At 46.4% G+C, this 20,248-nt stretch overlaps 1 protein-coding gene across 3 annotated transcripts in view; it reads right to left on the bottom strand.

The window, feature by feature from the left end:
* LOC140897118 (opsin-5) overlaps positions 1-20,248 on the bottom strand; it is a 42,286-nt gene that overhangs the window by 5,263 nt on the left and 16,775 nt on the right. For all 3 annotated transcript variants that reach the window (XM_073309450.1, XM_073309451.1, XM_073309452.1), the window contains 3 exons: positions 16,039-16,126; positions 11,245-11,407; positions 9,004-9,131 (listed from right to left, as the gene is read on the bottom strand). In XM_073309450.1, coding sequence (XP_073165551.1) covers positions 9,004-9,131; positions 11,245-11,407; positions 16,039-16,126 — 379 coding nt within the window. The remainder of the gene's footprint in view (positions 1-9,003; positions 9,132-11,244; positions 11,408-16,038; positions 16,127-20,248) is intronic.

Genomic DNA, 20,248 nt, shown 5'->3' with positions numbered 1-20,248 from the left:
CCCACTACTCTTCTCAGCTTCAGTTAGTAGTGTTACTTGAATAACTATTGTCCTCAGTTTTTACTTTCAGAGGAATTGTGTAAGAAAGTGTTGGCAGCTCCTTCAAGGTTTTTGACAAAGCTTTACAATTTACATTACATGGGCTCAGGACTGCATTTTCAAAGGGCTTCTGGAAATGCACTATTTGATGGACAGTAAATAGTCTGCATCTCTACGCATGAAACTTTGTATTTACACACATGCATGGCTGCACCTGCAAATACTTTCAGAAGCCAATTGAATGTGTCCCTTAATGTCAGTGCTGATGGACAGCTCCAGTTTCAAGGGGTATATACTTCTTTTGGTATATACCAGTCACTTCCATTTGTTTTGATAGTAGTCACTGTATGGATGCATCAGCAGCAGATGATGTCCCCCACCTTCCAAAGTAATAGTCTAGCAATGTTGGCTGTAATCCAAAAGGCAGTGTTTTCCTTGTATCTGCCATGGGCAATGATCAGAATGGGAATCCAATACACATGTGCACTGAAGGCTGATTTTGCATGTGTCTATACACCTAGAACAGGATGGATCAGGTATTTTCATACAGTACTGCACGCAGGACAGTATTTAACATTTGACTTGACTTTAATTTGGGTCTGAGTCTCAGGTGACGGGTGTCCTAGCTATCGGAGTTAGTTGTTAAAGGTAGACACTAAAAATATGGAGCTTTGGGGCTCATGTTGCTTAGGCCTGCATTTTCCGTAATCACATGCCTCAACAGGCATAAAGTTACCATGAACATGCGCCCAGTTATGGTCACTGCATGCACAATTGCATCATTCTGTCTCTCTGGGCTCAAAGCATGAGACCTACGGTCTTCCCCAGTAAGGCGTGCCAGAGCCCTGGCCCTGTTGCCGGGAAAGCCCTGCTTCCACAAGCTCCACTGGAGGCTGGCAGCTTCTTTCTTCCTGAGGAAAAGCAGCTGTGAGGGAGGTGTTATTCAGAGGGTGCCTCTCCCTATGACGTCTCAGGACAATCCCCTCAAAGGCCTTGAAAAGCTTAACTCTGAGACCTCGAATTTGATGCCGTGTTCCACAGGGAGCCAGGGTAGTGAGCAGCGCATCAGGAGTTGGGGAGAATGAAGTGCTCCTGGTGGTTGGAGTTGCTGAGGAGAAGGTTGCCACATTCTGGAGTTACTGATGCTTTCCTGATGTTGGAATCTTCATATCTAGATCCAGTGAGTGGCAGGAGCCCAGCCGGGAGGGTAAGAGGGCCTTGATCTCTGCAGGCAAGCCTCTTTGCTAAGCTGAGGTGCCATTTTCTGGCTCGTCGCAAACGAAAGAGAACAATGTCTGTGGTCACAGTGTGGCATGTGCTCATCAGCAGCAAGGAGTCCAGGAGGCCTGATGTCACCATCTTCAGCAGAGACCTTTGATGCAGGGCAAGGTGATAATTGGTAGGTCTCCAAAGTGTTTCCGTCTTCTCCCAGCATCAACTGTGTTGTGCTTGGTTTCTTCTTCAGCCAGGCAGAGGGAGATGAGGCTATTTGTGATGATATATAGATGCTGTCCTCTGTGCTGTTGGCATTTGAGGCCATGGCATTTCATAGTTCCCCATAAGTCTCGAAAGAGTTGGAGAAGGAGGACTGAGCTTTATGGGACTCCACAGGTCCTTGGTCTGAAGGAGAGGAGGATTTGCCTATCACCATTCTCTCTGAATATCCTGTAAGGTAGGACAAGAGCTATCCCAGAGCAGTCCTATCAACTTCTGGTACAAATCAGGTGGCTTTTTGGAAATGTAGGCTTGACGTCCTCTCAGTATGAAGGCACATTATCCTATATCCAGTGGGTTAAAGAAACCCCTGGTGTAACTCCATATCCGATAGAACAATAAGCTGTCAATTAGTTGGTTGCTGGGAAACGAACCTTTTCCACTTCACTGTAGTTCCTTTCAGTGAGAGGAGATGATTTTTACAGGGAGCTCTGCCAGTGTAGCAAACTCTGGGCATGCAGCCTGCCATTCACCAGTCTGACCTGTGTCCAACCAGGAGGATGTCACTGTGAACACTGCACAGAATGGCAACCCTGAGCTGAAGCAATCAGCCTTGGCTTAGCAGAGAAACACTGGAATGGAGAACAACAATCTGCATGGAGCTGAGGACCTTGGAGAACTTAACAAACAGTAACTAATGAAGCCTCACCAAGCCACTGGGCAGGGCAGTACACCAGGGCTTACTTTGTAATGGAAAAGGTGCTGGGGCTCAAACAATTTTTTTTTTTTTTACTTTCATAAGTGATGAGCCAAGCCCAGAGGTGCCATGGCTCACCCCTGGCACAAATTAAGCACAGCAGTGTACATGTACTCTTATCCCCATCAGACAGGCAGGGAAAACGAGGCCCAGAAGGAGGTGGAATGACTTGCCCCAGTGAGTGGTAAAACCCTGACTGACTGTAATAGCTAGAAATCCTGGCCCTCCTCTTCCATGCAGGTGCTCATGGAATTCATGGTGAAATGATTCACGTAACCAGGGGAAATTGAGGTAAAGCCTGTTTCACCTGAATAACAGGAGAAATATGCAAGAGTGAGATCTACTTCACTGGCAATAGTCTCACATGCAAGATACAGGGAGCATCAGCATTTGGATAGCTAAAACTGGACCAGGCAATTCTACTTTGTAATATTCCCTTTCCCTCACTCCTTGCCTTCTAAGGATTGTCTACACAGGGGAAGGAAGTGGGGTTTACTATGCACTAATTTGGGGTTGAGTTAATTGAAATGACCTGCATACACACCACACAAACCCTTCAAGCGTAGTAGCTCTGCAGTTAAAGCATACTCTATGCTACGCTTTGAAAGTGTAGTAAGTTCACTGCATATTGAGTGTGTACGCTCTTTAGCGCAGGAACTGTGACTACCTAACCATCTGTATAGTGCCCACTAGATATATCTATATCTCTGTATGACAAGTGCCCTACAATATAAAGGCTAGTAATAGGGGCCAGAGTGCTGAAGAATAAGCTGAGGGGCAGTCCTGCAAGTTCTGTCCTGTACTAGTTCCAGGGAAGATGGCTTTGATGGAAATTTTTCAGCTCCAGTTTCTATGATTCCCTAAAATTCTGGAGGTGAAATGCTAAGTAAGCTACAGATGTCCTAAACCTTGATGAAAATAAGAGCTCGGGGGAAGCGCCTGGTGGGATTTGCATCTGGAAATGAAGAAAGATCAGAGCTTTTATTTTAAGTTTAAATCAGTGTTATCAGAGTTTACTTCAGAAAAGCCAGTTGATGAAACATGAGTTGGGTTTTTCTCTGAGTTTCCTCCCCCTCCCTTAAATCCTAAACTCTCTTATCTTCTAAGGGCTTAATTTAAAAAGCTAAATCTTCAGACATATGTTAGAATAACTTTTCTTTGAAACTAAGCAATTAAAAATATGCTGAGATTAGACATTTCCTAGGGGAAAATGCACAAGTGCATTACAGGAAGATAAGCTTGAGAAGCCACACAACCAAGTGCAGAAACAGAAATTACAGAGGGAAAAGATGCTGGTACCTGGCTGCCTTTTAATGCCCAAATTTAATCTTTATCTTTTTTCCTCACTTTTTGTGATAATTTCTGCAGTTATACAAAGTGATCCCATAAGCTTTGAGTTGGCTGCTTTAACTGATGTGACTTCCTTCCAATGCTATCTCTATGAATTGGACTGTTAGCCTGTAGGGACAATCTGCTTTGTGGCTGCCAGTCATGCATCTGCAAAAGCGTGCAAGCAAGTCAATGTGTCCCCGCACAGCTGCGGCAAAGCAGGAGTTTGCATTGTGAAGAATGGAGGCACCACAAATTTGACAGAAGTATTAATGAGAAATCAGCTGAAAGCTTGGCTCTGACTTTCATCTAGTAATATGCTAAGTAACAGTGGCATTTCTCTTGTGTCCTTCATTTCTTTCAAAGTACTTTACATACAAGCAATTAATTATTGCAAATCCCTAAATGGTAGGTCACTATTTATTATCTGCATTATACAGCTGGCAGAAGCTCTAACAACTTCTGCCATTGTAACACAGGGAGTCATTGGCAGAAATGGGACTAGAACCCAGGCGTCCCTGCTCTAGCTACCACTTTCCTTACCACTAAGGGCTAGGTTCTCCAAAGAGATCGCAGAAGGTGAGACTTCAGAAACATGAGATGTACCTTCCTTGCATGTGAATGGGCATTTTGCACATGGAAATTGGGTAACTCCTCCTGTCAGTATTTGTGTATGTGCAATCACACCACTGGGGTCTGCAAAAGTGTGAATTTGGCAGGTGCCTTGTGCCGCTCAAGTCAGAGAATGTGGCCGCTAGTGGCATTTGCCAAGCAAAGTTCTATAGGAGGTTTTGTGGGTTTTTTGTTTGTTTTGTTTTTTTCCTGCAGAATTTAAAATTTGCTTCTCTTCTTTTGGTGCTGCTTCCTCCCACTGTGTGGCTGGGATGAGCGAGTGTAGAAAAGAAAAAGATTGAGAGGTGAAATGCCAAACATGTCTGCTAGAACAGAAGGCACATTTCCAACCTGTCTGGAGGTATGTGCTCCCGAGTGGGGCAAAGGCAGCTGCCACTGGTGGTTTAAGGCTCAGGGGCTGCAGAAGCTTACTACCCCCGTCTGTTCTTCAGGTACTTAGTTGTTACCAAGCAGGACGTCAGTTTAGTCACTTAGCTGTATCTGGATTCCTACAAGGTACATGGCACGTTCTGCTAAGCATACAGCTCCCCAAAGGGCTCTAGCCTGCTTACTGGAGTCAATGTCAGAACTCCCATTGACTACAATGGTGCAAGATCAGGCCCTAATTACCCAGCATCATGGCCTGCTTTGAGATGCTGCGTTGTAGGCTGACCTGGACTTCCCTTCCCCAGGCACACCACTTCAGAAAAACGTTAGTGTGTGTATAAATCACCAATCTACCAAACTCAGCCAGAAGATGGATGCCACTGCAACGAGTGACTGAAATCCAGCTACTTGGGTCCTTCCCACTCAGTATCCATCCTGGGCTGCTGCAGGGGGAATTTATTGGAGAACTTGTCTTGGAGAATTTGTCTGCAAATCAAGTTAATGTTGTTGGTTTCTATTATATTTGTTTGTAATCCAAATTCTTTGAAGATACGTTGGTTGGCAAGTTCAGCAGTCTAAATGAGAAAATGCAAGTAATCCCTCCAGGACAATATAAAAACATGGGGTACATTTACAGAGAGGTGTCTGGCCCTCAGCTCTTCTTTTGTGGGTGCAGTTTGTACCCAGACAATGAACAGCAGGTGCAAGTCTAAGTACATGTCTCTTTAACTGCCTGATTCACACCCAAATTTGGTGTGTTGCAAGCACTCAGATTAGCATCTACAACTAATGTCCAGGCAAAAATAATGCAGGTGAAAATTGTGCTGCAAAAGGGAGTTGCCCCATGGCAAATTTGGCCCCACAGTGTTAATTATTTCCCAGTGTTATATATTGTGATAAAGTTCCTCCTCTACCTTGGTGGGTCTTGCACTTATTGGTGGATTTGCTTGCCTCGGAGCTTCATGGCAGCCCTCAGTTTGGCCGTTTTTGTGAACCCACAGTCCAGGTCAACTCCTCCTGTGTCTGACCAGGAGTTGGGAGGTTTGGGGGGAACCCGGGCCCGCCCTCGGCTCCGGGTTCCAGCCCAGGGCCCTGTGGAATGCAGCTGTCTAGAGTGCCTCCTGGAACAGCTGTGCGACAGCTACAGCTCCCAGGGCTACTTCCCCCTGGCCTCCTCCCAACACCTTCTTTATCCTCACCACAGGACCTTCCTCCTGGTGTCTGATAATGCTTGTACTCCTCAGTCCTCCAACACTACACATTCTCACTCTCAGCTCCTAGCTCCTCACACGCACCACAAACTGAAGTGAGGTCCTTTTTAAACCCAGGTGCCCTGATTAGCCTGCCTCAATTGATTCTAGCAGCTTCTTGATTGGCTGCAGGTGTTCTAATCAGCCTGTCTTAATTGTCTCCAGAACCGATTAGAGACAGAGTTACATGCCACACCTGCATGAGTCTGGCATACGCTCACTACTGTATGCCTATGTATAAAGATATAGGCTCTAGTTTTCTCAGATTATGCTTCATGATGCAATGTACTTAAAATACAACCCTCGGGGAGTAATGTTCCCACTGGGATGAAGCCTGGGCAGGTTATTGTCCTACACTGTGAAACTCACCCGTCCCTGCCCAAAGGCTGAATGGAAGTCAGCCCAACCTGCAGCCTCTGTGCAGCCGCTAACTCTCGTTGGCTATTCTAGAGCCCGTCTCAAACCCTCCCGTTGGGGGTGGGATGTTCCTGGCCCCTGCATTTGTGCAGTTGTGGATCCAGTGGCTCATCCTTCAGCCTTCCTCAACTGCCCACTGCACTGGCCTGTCTGGAGCAGGCAGGGAGCCCCTCTCCATAGCACACAGAGGATTCAAAGGCTCCCATAGGCAGCTGGTCTTCCTGAGGCCCCCATAAGTGACCCCACTGTGGGGTTTAAGTAGTGCGGAGGGTGGATGTTACCCACAATGACTCCATCTCCCATCCAACCTTAATTTGTGGGTGGGAAGTCTCCCAGGCTTCTCACTCATGTGATTATGAAAACAGCTCTGACTCCCTAGTGTTTCCTGGCCCTGACATGGAAGCTGTTTCCTTGGCATTAGCTAAAGCACACCACTTTGCCAGAAAAGATTCAAGTAGTTTTGCAGCATTCGGCTGTCTTTTTATTGGTGCCCCAGGGCTCGTTGCCCTGGCTGTATGTAGGAGCAGTGCTGGTTCCTGGGCAGATGCTGTAGCATGAGTCTTTCCCTCTGTGGAAAATAGCCTAACAATCAACTGCAAATGAACAGTTAATGATCCCAGCAGCCCCCCAAACTTCCCACCCTCTCACCCATCTTAGCCCCTAACAAGTCCCTATCTTCTAACATGTTTTGAGGCCTGATTCTGCCAGCCTTACTCACATGGGCTAGTCTCTGACACTGCATGTGCTTCCACTGATTTCTGAGAGACCACTTGGAGTCAGGTACTACTCCATGTAAATAACGCATTGGAACTGGGCTCTCGATAAATGCATATGCCCTGTATTGTGCCCTGAAGGTCAATTGACCCGAGCCGTTTCAGACTGAGGGCCCTTCATGGAAAATGTTCTGTTGCTAACTCCCTCTCTTTTAAGTGGAGGCACTCTCCAAAGTAGGAAAGGCCCAAGAAAGCTAACCTCCATGTTTCACATTGGAATACATGAGACAAAAGGTCTATGAGTTCACTCTATTGGGGCGGGGAGGGAGAAAGGAAGGCCCAGACGTTCAGAATTATGAGTGCTCATCTGGGCACCTAATTTGGGTCCACAGCTAATAATCATCCTCCAAAATGGCAATAAGCATTTACATGTCCAGTCACAATAATTGTGTGCACAGATTAGGTGTGCAAATGCATGCAAACTTGTGCAGGTACAGTCCTAAAAATCTGGGCCTAGAATACATTTTTGTTTTGCTATCTCTGCAGTGTAATCTGTCGGAAGTAGGGCCCTACCAAATTCATGGTCCATTTTGGTCAATTTCACGGCCACAGGACTTTTAAAATCTTAAATGTCATGATTTCAGCTATTTAAATCTGAAATGTCAGGGTGTTGTAATTGTAGGAGTCCTGACCCAAAAAGGAGTGTTGTGGGCGGGGGGGGGGAGGGGTTCAGTACTGCCACCTTTCCTTCTGTGCTGCTGCTGGCAGCGGTGCTGCCTTCAGAGCTGGGTGGCTGGAGAGCGGCGGCTGCTGGGCCGTCGCTCTCTGACCATCCAGCTCCGAAGCAGCAGCGCAGAAGTAAAGGTGCCATGGTACAGTATCGCCACCCTTACTTCTGCACTGCTGCTGGCAGGGCGCTGCCTTCAAAGCTAAGTGCCCGGCCAAAAGCCTCTGCTCTCCGGTCACCCAGCTCTGAAGGCAGCTCAGAAGTAGGGGTGGCAATACCACGACCCCCCTAAAATAACCTTGCAACCCCCTTTTGGGTCAGGACCCCCAGTTTCAGAAATGCTGGTCTCCCCTGTGACATCTGTAGAGTACAGGGTAAAAGCACATAAAAGACCAGGTTTCATGGTCCATGACGCATTTTTCATGGCCGTCAATTTGGTAGGGCCCTAGTCATTAGGATCAGTTTGGATAAACCCTGCCTTGACTGCGAACAATTATGGGGGCCGGACTATGGTTTTCTTTTTATTTCTGTCTTGCACAACACCAGCCATATGGCTAACATTCAACTAAAAGATGGTGATTATATCTGAATAACCCTTAGACCAAGAGCCATAAAACAGGGAACTTCCTAAATCAGATGTGCAGCATTTCCACTGTGCAAGAACAGAGTCCGTCATGCCAAATGTATTTAACACTGAGGTAGGAGCTCACACGTGCAGCATAACTGTCTTTATCTGCAGCCCAGCACTCAGACTGGTGTGAAATTGCCAGCCCCTGAGACGATCCATGAAATCCTTAAAACCAAAAGCCACACAGAACAGTATGGGTAAAGGGGCAACAACCACACTGGCACCCCTAGGAAATGGCTTTTGGAAAGTAACTGCTGGTCCATAGATCTCTGGAAGCAGTGATCACTCAACTGACACCCCGTCGTGGGTACAGTTGGTACATGGCAAGGACACTGGAGCTTTAATACATCACCCTATTTGATTAGGGGCTGTGAAACAATACATTTAACTTGCGCCCACCCACACTTCCAAGGACCTGCTGTATTGATTGTATGGCGCCAAACAGTAAATGGGATGGTGATTAATTTACATATGCAAATTAGAAGAGGAAAAACAAGTAGTTATGGTATTATTGTTTGGGTTAATGAGAGTAATTTAAAATGTTTATGAATATGTTCCGTAATGGAGAGCTTATCAGGGGCTGTTGCCAAGAGATTTATGACTAACCTAAGTTGTGAAAGAATGGGGAAGATGGAGTGGGGTTACTGGAAGTAATAGCCAGGAGGGCAGAAGTGGAGAGAGTAACATGGGTTACACATCCCAGCACCTACCATATGCTGGATAACAGACCTTCAGGCAGCAAACCGTGCTTAGCACTGTCAGGCTGGTAAGACTGCACAGGCCAAAGAACATGCCAGAGAATGCATAGAATGTGCACATCGCATGGTTAAACAGCCATCTGGAAGGGAAAAGTCATCAGGTAAAATTGAAACCTTCACGTTTACACCAAGTGCGGAGCTCGCAAGGTTTGTGATTCTGTTGAGAGGGAACTTGTCTGAGTTGCTTTATGCAGTTCATGAAGTCACATGGGTATGACCAGACACCAGTCAAACCAGACGCCCTCTTACAGAAGTTTGGTACCACTCCAGCTCATGGTTTGACACAGAAAGCAAAACTACCTAAGCGGTAGAGCTGGGCTCTAGGAGGCTGTGCTGGTGGATGCAACGGAATGGGGAAATAAATACCTAGGGCCTGATTGTCAAAGGAGTTGTGCATGTGGGTGTGCCCCTACGGTACACGTAATTACCGTGGCTGTGAGCACAAATTGAGTCATTGGGAATGCAAATAACCATGATTAGCTAGTCCCGCATGCAGTTGACACACAAGCTGCATGTATTGCTTTTTTAAAAATCTGGCTCCAGAGCCTTCTGTATATTTAACTGAAACAGTTTCACTCTTTGCACATTACTGCCTGAGTGTCAGTTTTAAGGAAGTAGTAATAATGTTTAGCACTGACATAGCACTTTTCAGCCACAGACCTCAAAGATCTTTACAGAGGATGGTTAATATCAATAGCCCCATTTTACAGATTGGGGAAATTGATGCCCAGAGAGGCAAAGTGACTTGCCCCAGTTCACACAGCAGGTCAGTGGCAGAGCTGGGAATAGTCTCAGGTCTCTTGACTCCCAGTCCCATGTCCTAACCACTGGTCCATGCTACCTCCCTCAGAACAGAAAGGTGATAAGTCAGTTTTGAAAGGACGCTGCACGTGGCTAAAAGCTTTTATCTTAGCAAAGCTCATTTTTAATATGCTGCAGCACCTGCTGGTACATACTGTACAAGTCCCACCAGCCCCCGGCCAAGGGGTGGAGCCAGAGTAGAGGTCTGCTGGGGGCTAATTTTAAAGCCCGACCTGGCCCCAAATCTGACCTGAGCACAGCCGACCCCAACCCAACGGGAGGATGTCAGGTCAGTTCTGGAAATGATTCCGCCTGAATCCAACACTTTGCCCTGAACCTGTGTTGGCATCCGCCACCTGGTCCTTGAGGGGTGGCCTGGGCCAGGTGGGGGCTCCCTGCGCTCTACGCCCCATGGCCACGATCTGTCTCTGGCTGCCTGCTGGCTGTGGGGTCGGGCTGGCGGCTGTGTGTGCTGCTGGTACCACATTGTGCTGTGTGCGCCACAGAGAGATGGGCTGCCACTTGTCAGCATGCTCGCTCTGCAGCACACACAGAGAGCAGCGAGGTGGTGACACCCAGCAGGAGTGGGGCATGCAGCCACCTCGCCTACCCCCCGGCCAGCAGAACGGTGAGCAGAGATGACCCAACCCGAGGCTGAGAGGGTCAGGCTGTTTTCATACCTCAACCGAACCTGACACTTATGGTCAAGTCCTGCAGGGTTGCAAGGCTCTAGAGCAGGGGACCTACAGCTGATGAGCCACATGTGGTTTCTTTGGACCACGTTTGTGACTCTCCCTACTGCCCCATGGGGATACATTCCCACAACACCACATGGATTCAGATAGACTCCAACCTGCAACACCAGGCATTGGTCAGATTCATGGCTGGGCTCGTACCTCTTGCTGAGCTGTGGGGAAGGGAGGTGCACTGTACGGCAAACCAGAGGAGGCTGAACAAGGGAGCAGCATGAGCCAGTGCAGGGGACTAATTGGAGCCACTATCTCTGAGAGGAGCATATGTAGTAGCCATAGAAGGGCCAGCAGCACTAGCCTATGTCTTGGGTGGGGAGGAGTTGCTGAGGGGAGGCGAGGGATGGCTCTTCCTGCTGAGGTGGCTCATATCTGATTATATTTGGCTCACTCCCTTGGGAATGATCCCTGTTCCCAGTGCAGGGTATGAATTTCTATTAGGAGAGATCTGGGGCCCAACTCTGCTCCCAATTACACTGGTGTAAGTCCCTTGCTTTCAATGGGGTTATTTCAAATTTACATCGGTGTGATTGAGCTCAGACTTTGGCCCCTAGTCTTCATTCCTTCTCCAGGTCAAGGCAGGATTTGCAAACTGACACCCGCAGAAGTGCCCGTTAAATGCAATGCTATGCAAATGAGCTACCTGTGTGCAAAGAAGGATGGCGTGGCCAAAGGGAAGAGGGTCACCGTCATGCCCAGGTCACTGATAGCCAGGTTCACAATGAAGAATTCAGCAGGTTTCAACATGGATCTCTTCCGATAGGCCACCAGCAAGAGCAGGGAATTTCCACAGAGAGAGACTATGCCTGAGAAAAGGCAGAGAGAGACATACCCAGTATAGGATACCCAAGCTCACTAGCAGCAGTGCAGTGCATGACATAGGGACAAGGAGGGCACGTGTGCAGGTCTCACTTGCTAGTCACCTACTATCCTCAAACACTGATGGGTTGTGTTTATTTGGCAGTCGTGTATGTGCAGAGATGCCACTCACTGCATGTATGAATGTGTAAAGGGAAGAACAGACAAGGATCTCTCACACACATTTCCCACTTTAGAATCTGTGGGGCCCTATAATGCTGTGGGTCACATCCCTTCTTAATTGCCAACCAGGACTTTGAAACATCCAAGGAGAAAACTGCTTCTCAGCTTTTACCCAGAGTCCACTGTGTGCTGGTGCAGGAATATGGAGTGTAGTGAGTATGTGGGGAATACTCAGCCAGGACAGACATGATCAATAAAGTACCTGGCTTTGTACCTCTGCTACATCAGCACCTTGTGCAATGGTAGTAAGCGTTTGGCAGGTAGGCTGGCTGGAGACAAGAAGCAGGGTTTTATATGGACTGCTCAAGCACTCGGTCCAATCTGTTTGTTCTGGCTCTTGGAATGATATAGTTCACACTGGGCATGCTCCTTCCACACTAACATTACCTTGTCTCCTCTGCATAGTCATAGCCATTCTAATAACTTGGTAACTGCCCTTTCAGTTTGCTTTAAGGAGCTCTAGGTAACCAGATATAGGGCAAGAGCCAGGCAACTCTCCAAGCTCTCCTGGAAATATCATTGTCCCTCTATAAAAAAGGCGGGGAAGTGTCTTCAGGTTTTTCAAAGCTGGTCACCTCCTGGTATATGATCTGCTTCCAGGACTTGCTGTACTTGGCAAAAAGAGTGTCTTCAGCTGGCACAGTGAATAACAACCATTAGACACCCAAAGGCAGGAGGCTGCCTGAGCACTTTTAGAGCAACTTTAAATGGGACTGTAATTGTTAGATGCTTTTGGGGATGGGGCAGCAGGCAGAATGTCAGTGAAACAGACTCTGGGAACAGAGTCCAGGCAGAGCTGAATTCCTGTGGCTGAAGACAGGGTGCCTCCAACCCCTTCTAGTTGGATAGAGTGTGAGCTTTGTGACAGTGTTGTTATGATGGTGATGCCAAGAAGCTGAGTATGTTCCGCTTTTAATTTCTTCCTGGCAATATCTCTAGTGAGTCTGTGCTGTACAATATTGTGTTTGCAACATAAACAAGAAGGACATTATGAAGATTAGGGTAAATCCAGCCTAACCAACAGGAAAAAGCCATTTGTTTTCTTGGGATGTATTTAAAACAACAGTGGTAAATAAATGTTCATAGCCAGGGTTTTCTTCGTCTGTTAAGTAACACTAAAATAATTTTCCTGTGTATGTGCAAAGGGGAACCTAGCTACTCAAGGAGCAGGTTATGTGGGACTGGAATTAATTCCCAGTGGATTAGCTTGTAAATTAAATATTATGCTTACAATTACATGCCAAAGCTGTATAATGGCTAATATAAACATGTTCTCCTCAATAAGTAGGACTCCTGCAGGGGAGACTTGCTCTCAGATACATAGTTTTTGAATGCTTTTTATGGGTCACTTAAGGGGAAATAGTTTGCAAATGCATATCCTTGTTTCCAGCACTGCTAAAGGACTCCTCCACAAAGCTATTTTGACTCCTTCCCTCGCCTCTTCATTAGCTGTATTCTACTAGCTTTATTATCTTCTAGGATCTTTCTTAGCTGCATGCAAGAGCTGCTAACTTTCTCAGTCTTACCTCCTCCAGCTAGCTCAGAATGGCATGAAGCAGGCTGGTTTTTTCCATGTCTGCCACTTCATTATGTAAGCGGGTGTGTTTGTTTGTGTGTCTGTTTCCATATGCGTGTGTGTGTGTTTGAGTGCTCTGGGGTGCACACGTCTCCTTGTGTGTGTGTATGGTCATTTTTGTAGTCGTGTGTTTGTGTTTCTGTGTACTCCTGGTGCAGTTGCATGTGTACCTGTGTGTTGTACGTGCACTCTTTTGGGTGCATTACTGTGCATTGCTTGCACACCTCTCATCTTACAGAGGTCGACACATGGGACACAGAGTGGGCCAAAGGCCCCCATGAATGTATGAGCTCAGGCTGTTTAAAATGACATGGGATCCATTTCTTCAGCATACGTTCAGGTAAGATTTCCTATGACTTTACTTTGCGATTGGTTCCTGGTTTCTGAAGTGAATTTTCTCTGATAGTAAAAGTGGAAGATCACCACATTTGGGTGGAGTGGGATGGAGGAAAATTAGGATGTGAAATGCAGCATCCCAGGCAGGGGTGTGGGCAGACTGGTCCTTCCCTCCCTCGCTTTGACTGGGAATCAGCTACTGCAGTGTTGCTAACCTCAAGCATTCAACGCTCATGAGTTGGGCCCCTAAAAATCAGGAGGTTTAAACAACCCGAACAAGCTAGGTTGTTTTTCTTTTGCCTTATGGCTGTTGAGCCTTCCGGGGGCAGTTGGGACACATTTTCAAGCTTTTCGTCCACCACAAGAGCCAGAGACTTTGTTGAAAGGGGCGATTTGCATGTAATCACATGACTGCACATGGCTGGGCTCTGTGAGAAACACCAGATGTCACAAGACTTGTGATTAAATCTTGAGCGCTGGCAACGCTGCTGTTGGGAATCTTTTGGCTTTAGAATAAACTGCCATCTAAACACACAAGAATGAAAATACAAGGACTTGACCAGCCTGGGTTTAAGCTGTGGGAAGGGTACAGAGGAACGGCACAAGGCAGGCTTGTTGGTCAGGGGACAAAATTCTGACCTAGCAAGTGGTCTTTGAGATGTAGGGCCTGGGTGATCCATGTCTAGGTCGGGAGCCCGTGCCCGATCGGACACCCTGGGTGATCACTTTATGTCACAAACTCTTTTTTCCAGAGGCATCCAAGCCATTAATCCTTCTCTCCCTGACAGCAGAGATCCTTTGTTCGGTGCATCATTAAGCATCTCCTAGCCATAGACAGAAGACACGCTGATTAATTTACCTTGCTAGCTATTGAAACCTGAAATGGTCAAGTCATTGAGAAGGCAGCTGTGTGGGACAGTGTGTGAAATCCTGCTTTCAGTTAAACTGGTAATTCTACTGGCTGCAATGGAGTTATTCCACTTTTTCATAGAATATCAGGGTTGGCAGGGACCTCAGGAGGTCATCAAGTCCAACCCCCTGCTCAAAGTAGGACCAATCCCCAATTTTTGCCCCAGATCCCAAATGGTCCCCTCAAGGATTGAACTCACAACCCTGGGTTTAGCAGACCAATGCTCAAACCAGTGAACTATCCCTCCCTGAGAACAGGATCTGGCTCTATGAGTGCTGGGGAAGCCCAGCATTCGTTTGCAGATTATCCTTCATTTTCTTTCAGGATTTATTCACCTCTCCCCACACCACAGTGTGTACCACAGGGCTTCACTCACAGCTCACACTCATTCCTAGAGCTGGGCGAAGAGAGCTAATTTCTTTCCCAGAGGATTTCAGTATTTTGACATCTGGTTTTGTTTCAGTGAGGAACTAAATAAAAAATTCCAACATTCTCTTCAAAAGCGAGTGGAGCCCCAGCCTCAGGGTGGTCCACCTGGTGAGCTGCCCTGCAGTCACAGACCCTGCAAGCCCTGGAGTTCCCATCCCCAAGGCAGTCTGCAGGGGCGGCCTGCCCCAGAGCCACATGCCCTGGAAATTCAGGCTCTCCAATGGTGCACCACATAGCTGCCCAACAACCAGGAGGACAAGCTGGCAGGGAACCAGGCAGGCTTCTTACAGAAACCCCAGCTGAATCCCATTGGCACTTTGGCCAAATCGAACCATCTCCACAGAACATTTTGATTTTGCGGAATTGACAAATTCTGCCAAAACATTGTTTTACTGGAATTTTGCTGGCCAGCTTTTCTCCTTACTTTCCTCACTGTTATTTTTACAGACAAAACACTGCTTGTCTTACTCATGTGAGCAGCAGCAGCCCCATGGGAATCTATGGCATTGCTCACTTTAGCCAAGATTAGGCCTTGTCAAAGCATGTCTTTACACCTCAGTTTCGCTTATTGGCTTTCAGATGTCACCAGTGCCTCCTGCTGATAGTGAAGAGCAGCTCAGAGGTGTGCACACTCCTTGAGCTTAATGCATTTTGCATGCTTGAAGCTAATAATAATGCTAAGTATCTGAGGCCTGATCCTATTCCCAATGGCTGGCTGCAGTAAGAGTTGTATCAGGGCGTTATATATCACTCTTCAACTTCAAAGCATTTTAAAACTTGAATACATCCTCACAAGCCTTTGTGAAGGAGATATGTATTATTAGCCACATTTTGCACGTGGAGAAACTGAGGCCCGGAGCACTGATGTGGTTTGCCCAAGGACCCAGAGGAAATTGGTTTCAGGAGTAGAACCCAGAAAGTCCTTTGCTCATGCCACTCGTCTGTGATGGAGGAGAGTGTGAGTGGAGTGAGCGCAGATGGACCCAAGGGATATGGAACACTTTTCTGGAAGTAATAAACTATTAGTGGACGTGAATGCAAGGTGCCTGAATCTCCCTGTGACAGACATGTCAGTAGCTTGTGCCATGCCATCCTTGATGGAGATGGGTGTGAGATCACCTGCATAAGAAGAAGTCTTTCCTTACCAAAGAGCAAATAGAGTGTGCCGAAAATCAGGTCTTCTCTCTCTGATAAGGTGGACGTGAACGCTGAGGAATCAGAGGCATTTCCCATCTGCAAAACAGAATGCAAATGTAAGGGGAGGTGAATTTTGGTTAATTAAGGAATGTTCAGTTTTCCCTCTTCCTAGGGGAGCATGGCTGTTGGAAAGACACATTTTTGGCATGAGCTCTTCCTCAGGCTGTGGATAGACAAAAGTCAGTGGCTGGAAACTGCATGCACATTGCATGGATGCTGTGAATAAAGGGAGTGGTGCAGTTAATACAGAGTGTGGTGCTCAGCTAACTGGCTGTGCAGTGGGCGGATGATAAGATCAGGCTGGACTGCATAGCTGCTGGTCATCTCACTCAGAGCATGGTATAGTTAATTACAAATTACACTGACTAGCTGCAAGTTAATACTTTTTAAAAGCATCTGACTTGGATATTTCACATGACAAAAAGGCCACTCGCTGATTCAGTTGCCATGTTCCTCCCCCTGGGTGAAACCTGGCCCCATTTAAGTCAATGGGAGTTTTGCCCTATTTTAGCGAAGTGGTTTTATATCAAGCATCTTTCTCATCTGCCAGTGGGATACATTAGGGCCTGACATCCATTTGTTGCATGTGTTAAACTCATGAAGATCGCAATAGACTATACATGCAAGGTGACGAGTAGAAATAAAATTGAAGGGCTAGGTTTTCAGCCAAGCCCAAGGCAGCCTCCAAATATGCATGGCCACTTCTTTGCATGTGCAAAACCCTAATTTCCACCTATCTGCCTGGTCTCTGCACACTGATAGCCATTTGCACATGCAAAACACCCCCAGAATCACTTTTGTTAGGCCAATCAGTTGCTCATACAAAAGTGGTTGTGCTGAAAACATGGCCCTGAGTGGCTGGTTATGACTTTCTGCCCACACAGGCAAGAGGTTGGTTATGGTATACATAAAATACAAATCAATGTCTTTCTGATGGATAGATTTATCTGCCACAGTTGGAGAAATATAGCACCTAAACCCTGGGAAAGAGAAAACTGCTGTTTCCTTTGGCACCTTCTGCTTCTCACTCTCCCTTCCCTGTTTATTTCCTGAAATTCCATAAGCAGAGGAGTTATAATATTGGGGGCCCATTGTGCAGTTTTCAGTACCACTTTTCAGCGGTTCGTCCATCTGAGATAAACTGAGATGCCAGACCTGAAAAGGAGCTTTGTGTAAACTCTAAAGCTTGTCTCTTGCACCAGCAGAAGTTGGTCCAATAAAAGATATTACCTCACCCATCTTATCTCTATGAAATGAGAAGCCAATAAATTTATTATACACAACTCTTTCAGGGAGAATGTCAAGCCCAAGGTTCTGTCTATTGTGCATGGCCACTAAAGGGCTAAGAGCTACCTGCCTTATCTGTGAATACAACAACCACCTGCAAAAAAGGGTGGGAGTGTAATTCCAGGAGGCATATTTGCGCCCACGCAAATGTAATTGTGCATCTACAGTTAGGTGCAAGTGCAAATATTAGCTCTTGTGGGCATGGAGCAGGTAATTAGTTACCCACACACCAATACTTATGAATTGCTGGTGCAAAATAGCAGACTCAAACATTGTGGGTGCAAATTTTGAGCCCATACTTTTTGCTGGCACAAATCGTATCTGCAAAAGTGAGGCCAGCCAGCTGGAACTGTACTCCCCAGATTCTATTACACTTACCAACAAAGGTTTGCTCTCGTATCCTTGTCCAAAATTTTCCTGCCCTCACGGTTGTGCACTGTGATAACCTGGCCTATAAGTGGCTGCATTTCACTGGAGCTGTTTCTATAAAATGTGGGGTATTTTGGTATGAAGGCCCCTATGGAAATGTAGGAATGTATGACCCCCTGGTCACATCACCCTATCCTGCCTCCTACTCCACTTCATACCAGATTGCTGCCTCCCAGGGGACTTAGGGGATACCAGGGTAATCAGTGCCCACTGCAATGTTGTGGTATTTGTCGTGTGGACAACGCTGGAGACTGGACTGCAACCACACATGCCACTGAGCAACATTGTTAGTTGTCTGAAAACATAGGCTCACTTTGCAGTGGCAGTCAAAACAGCTAACAAACGTTAGGAACCATTAGGAAAGGGATAGATAATAAGACAGAAAATATAATGCCACTATATAAATCCATGGATACAGCCACACCTTGAATACTGTGTGCAGATCTGGTTGCCCCATCTCAAAAAAGATATATTAGAATTGGAAAAAGTACACAGAAGGGAAACAAAATAATTAGGGGTATGGAACTGCTTCCATATGAGGAGTGCTTAATAAGACTGGGACTTTTCAGCTCAGAAAAGAAACCACTAAGGGGGGATATGATAAAGGTCTATAAAACTATGAATGGTGTAGAGAAAGTTAATAAGGAAGTGTTATTTACCCCCTTCACATAACACAAGAACCAGGGTTCATCCAATGAAATTAATAGGCTGCTGGTTTAAAACAAACAAAAGGAAGTACTACTTCACACAACACACAGTCAACCTGTGGAACTTGTTGCCAGGAGACGTTGTGAAGGCCAAGACTTTAACAGGTTCAAAAAAAGAATTAGGTAAGTTCGTGGAGGATAGATCCATCAATGGCTATTAGCCAAGATGGTCAGGGACACAATCCCATGCTCTGGGTGTCCCTGAGCCTCTAATTGCCAGAAGCTGGGAGTGGACGACAAGGGATGGATAACGTGATAATTGCCCGGTTTTGTTCATGCTTTCTGAAGCACCTGGCATTGGCTACTGTTGGAAGACGGGATGCTGGGCTAGGTGGATCATTGGTCCGACCCAGTATGGCCATTCTAACGTTCTAATCTGGCAGTAACCACTTTCTGTCACTATTGACTTGAGCTGGACTCAAACTGATTCCTCTGTTTCGAAAGGCTCCCCAACCCATTGCCTAGGCCCAGAATCATCCAATTCCCTTCTTTTAAACTTTCCTGTTCCTGAGCTTCCTGGTTTCATCCAAGAACCGAGCAGAAATACAGTTTTCATTATATACAACCCAGACAAACCCAGGTGCACTGTGAAACATGCAAGAAAGCCTGTTCCTGGGAGATTCCCACTGCAAAGACATTCAGGACTATTGGATGCTCCTCTGAGCTGAACCACCAAACCTTTTTCAGATTCACTTACAGCTAGTACATACTAGCCAGTTCTGTCAAAGATGGTGGGCCACCCTTGGAGTTAGCATGAGGAAGGTCCTTGTTGAAGGCCAGCTGCTGATCTGGTCTGAGCTCCCCTGGGTAAACGTTATTTGCTAAGGACTGATAATGTACTCAGCCCTGTGCAGGACAAAACCAAAGACAGGCCCTGCCTTCAGCAGTTTACACTCTAAGCATAAAAGAAGGGGTTAACTCCTGCTCCATTTAAGTCAAAGGAGTCAAGATTTCACCCAAGATGCTCAGGAAGACCCAGAGGAAGAGGTAGGTTTAAGGTTTGATCCAAACCCCACTGAAACCAGTAGGAGTCGTTCCATTGATTGCACTGGGCTTTGGATCAGGCCCTTACCTGTGAGCAGTTGTCTTACTGTGGGGTTTGGGGTTTGTTTCTATTAAGCTGATGGCATATTAAAGGTTGTTAGCCTCATGGACTATGTGGGTCTGTAGATACTTCCCCCGAACAACAAGGATTACACAACGTTTGTCCTCCGGTTTCACCCACGTCCTCCCTCCAGCCAAACAATCAACTTTGTATTCAGTTAAAGAGTGTGTCCTGGATTGAAAGGCAAACAGCTAAAGCGCTGAAGGCAATTTAATAATGTGGTCTCTGGTTAAGTCTCCATAAGCATTGTATAAAACTTATTTTGTTGATGTTGCTTGATTACTCTTGTCATAAATATAAAGGGAAGGGTAAACACCTTTAAAATCCCTCCTGGCCAAAGGAAAAACCCTTTCACCTGTAAGAAGCTAGGATAACCTCGCTGGCACCTGACCAAAATGACCAATGAGGAGACAAGATATTTTCAGAGCTGGAGGGGGGAGAAACAAAGGCTCTCTCTGTGTGTGTGATGCTTTTGCCGGGAACAGAACAGGAATGGAGTCTTAGAACTTAGTAAGTAATCTAGCTAGATATGCGTTAGATTCTGTTTTGTTTAAATGGCTGATAAAATAGCTGTGCTGAATGGAATGGATATTCCTGTTTTTGTGTCTTTTTGTAACTTAAGGTTTTGCC

This window comes from Lepidochelys kempii, chromosome 13 (assembly GCF_965140285.1).
Source record: "Lepidochelys kempii isolate rLepKem1 chromosome 13, rLepKem1.hap1, whole genome shotgun sequence".
In the NCBI taxonomy this organism is placed as follows: domain Eukaryota; kingdom Metazoa; phylum Chordata; order Testudines; family Cheloniidae; genus Lepidochelys; species Lepidochelys kempii.
The sequence above is the reverse complement of the archived record's forward strand: the minus strand, read 5'-3'. Positions and strand labels throughout refer to the sequence as shown.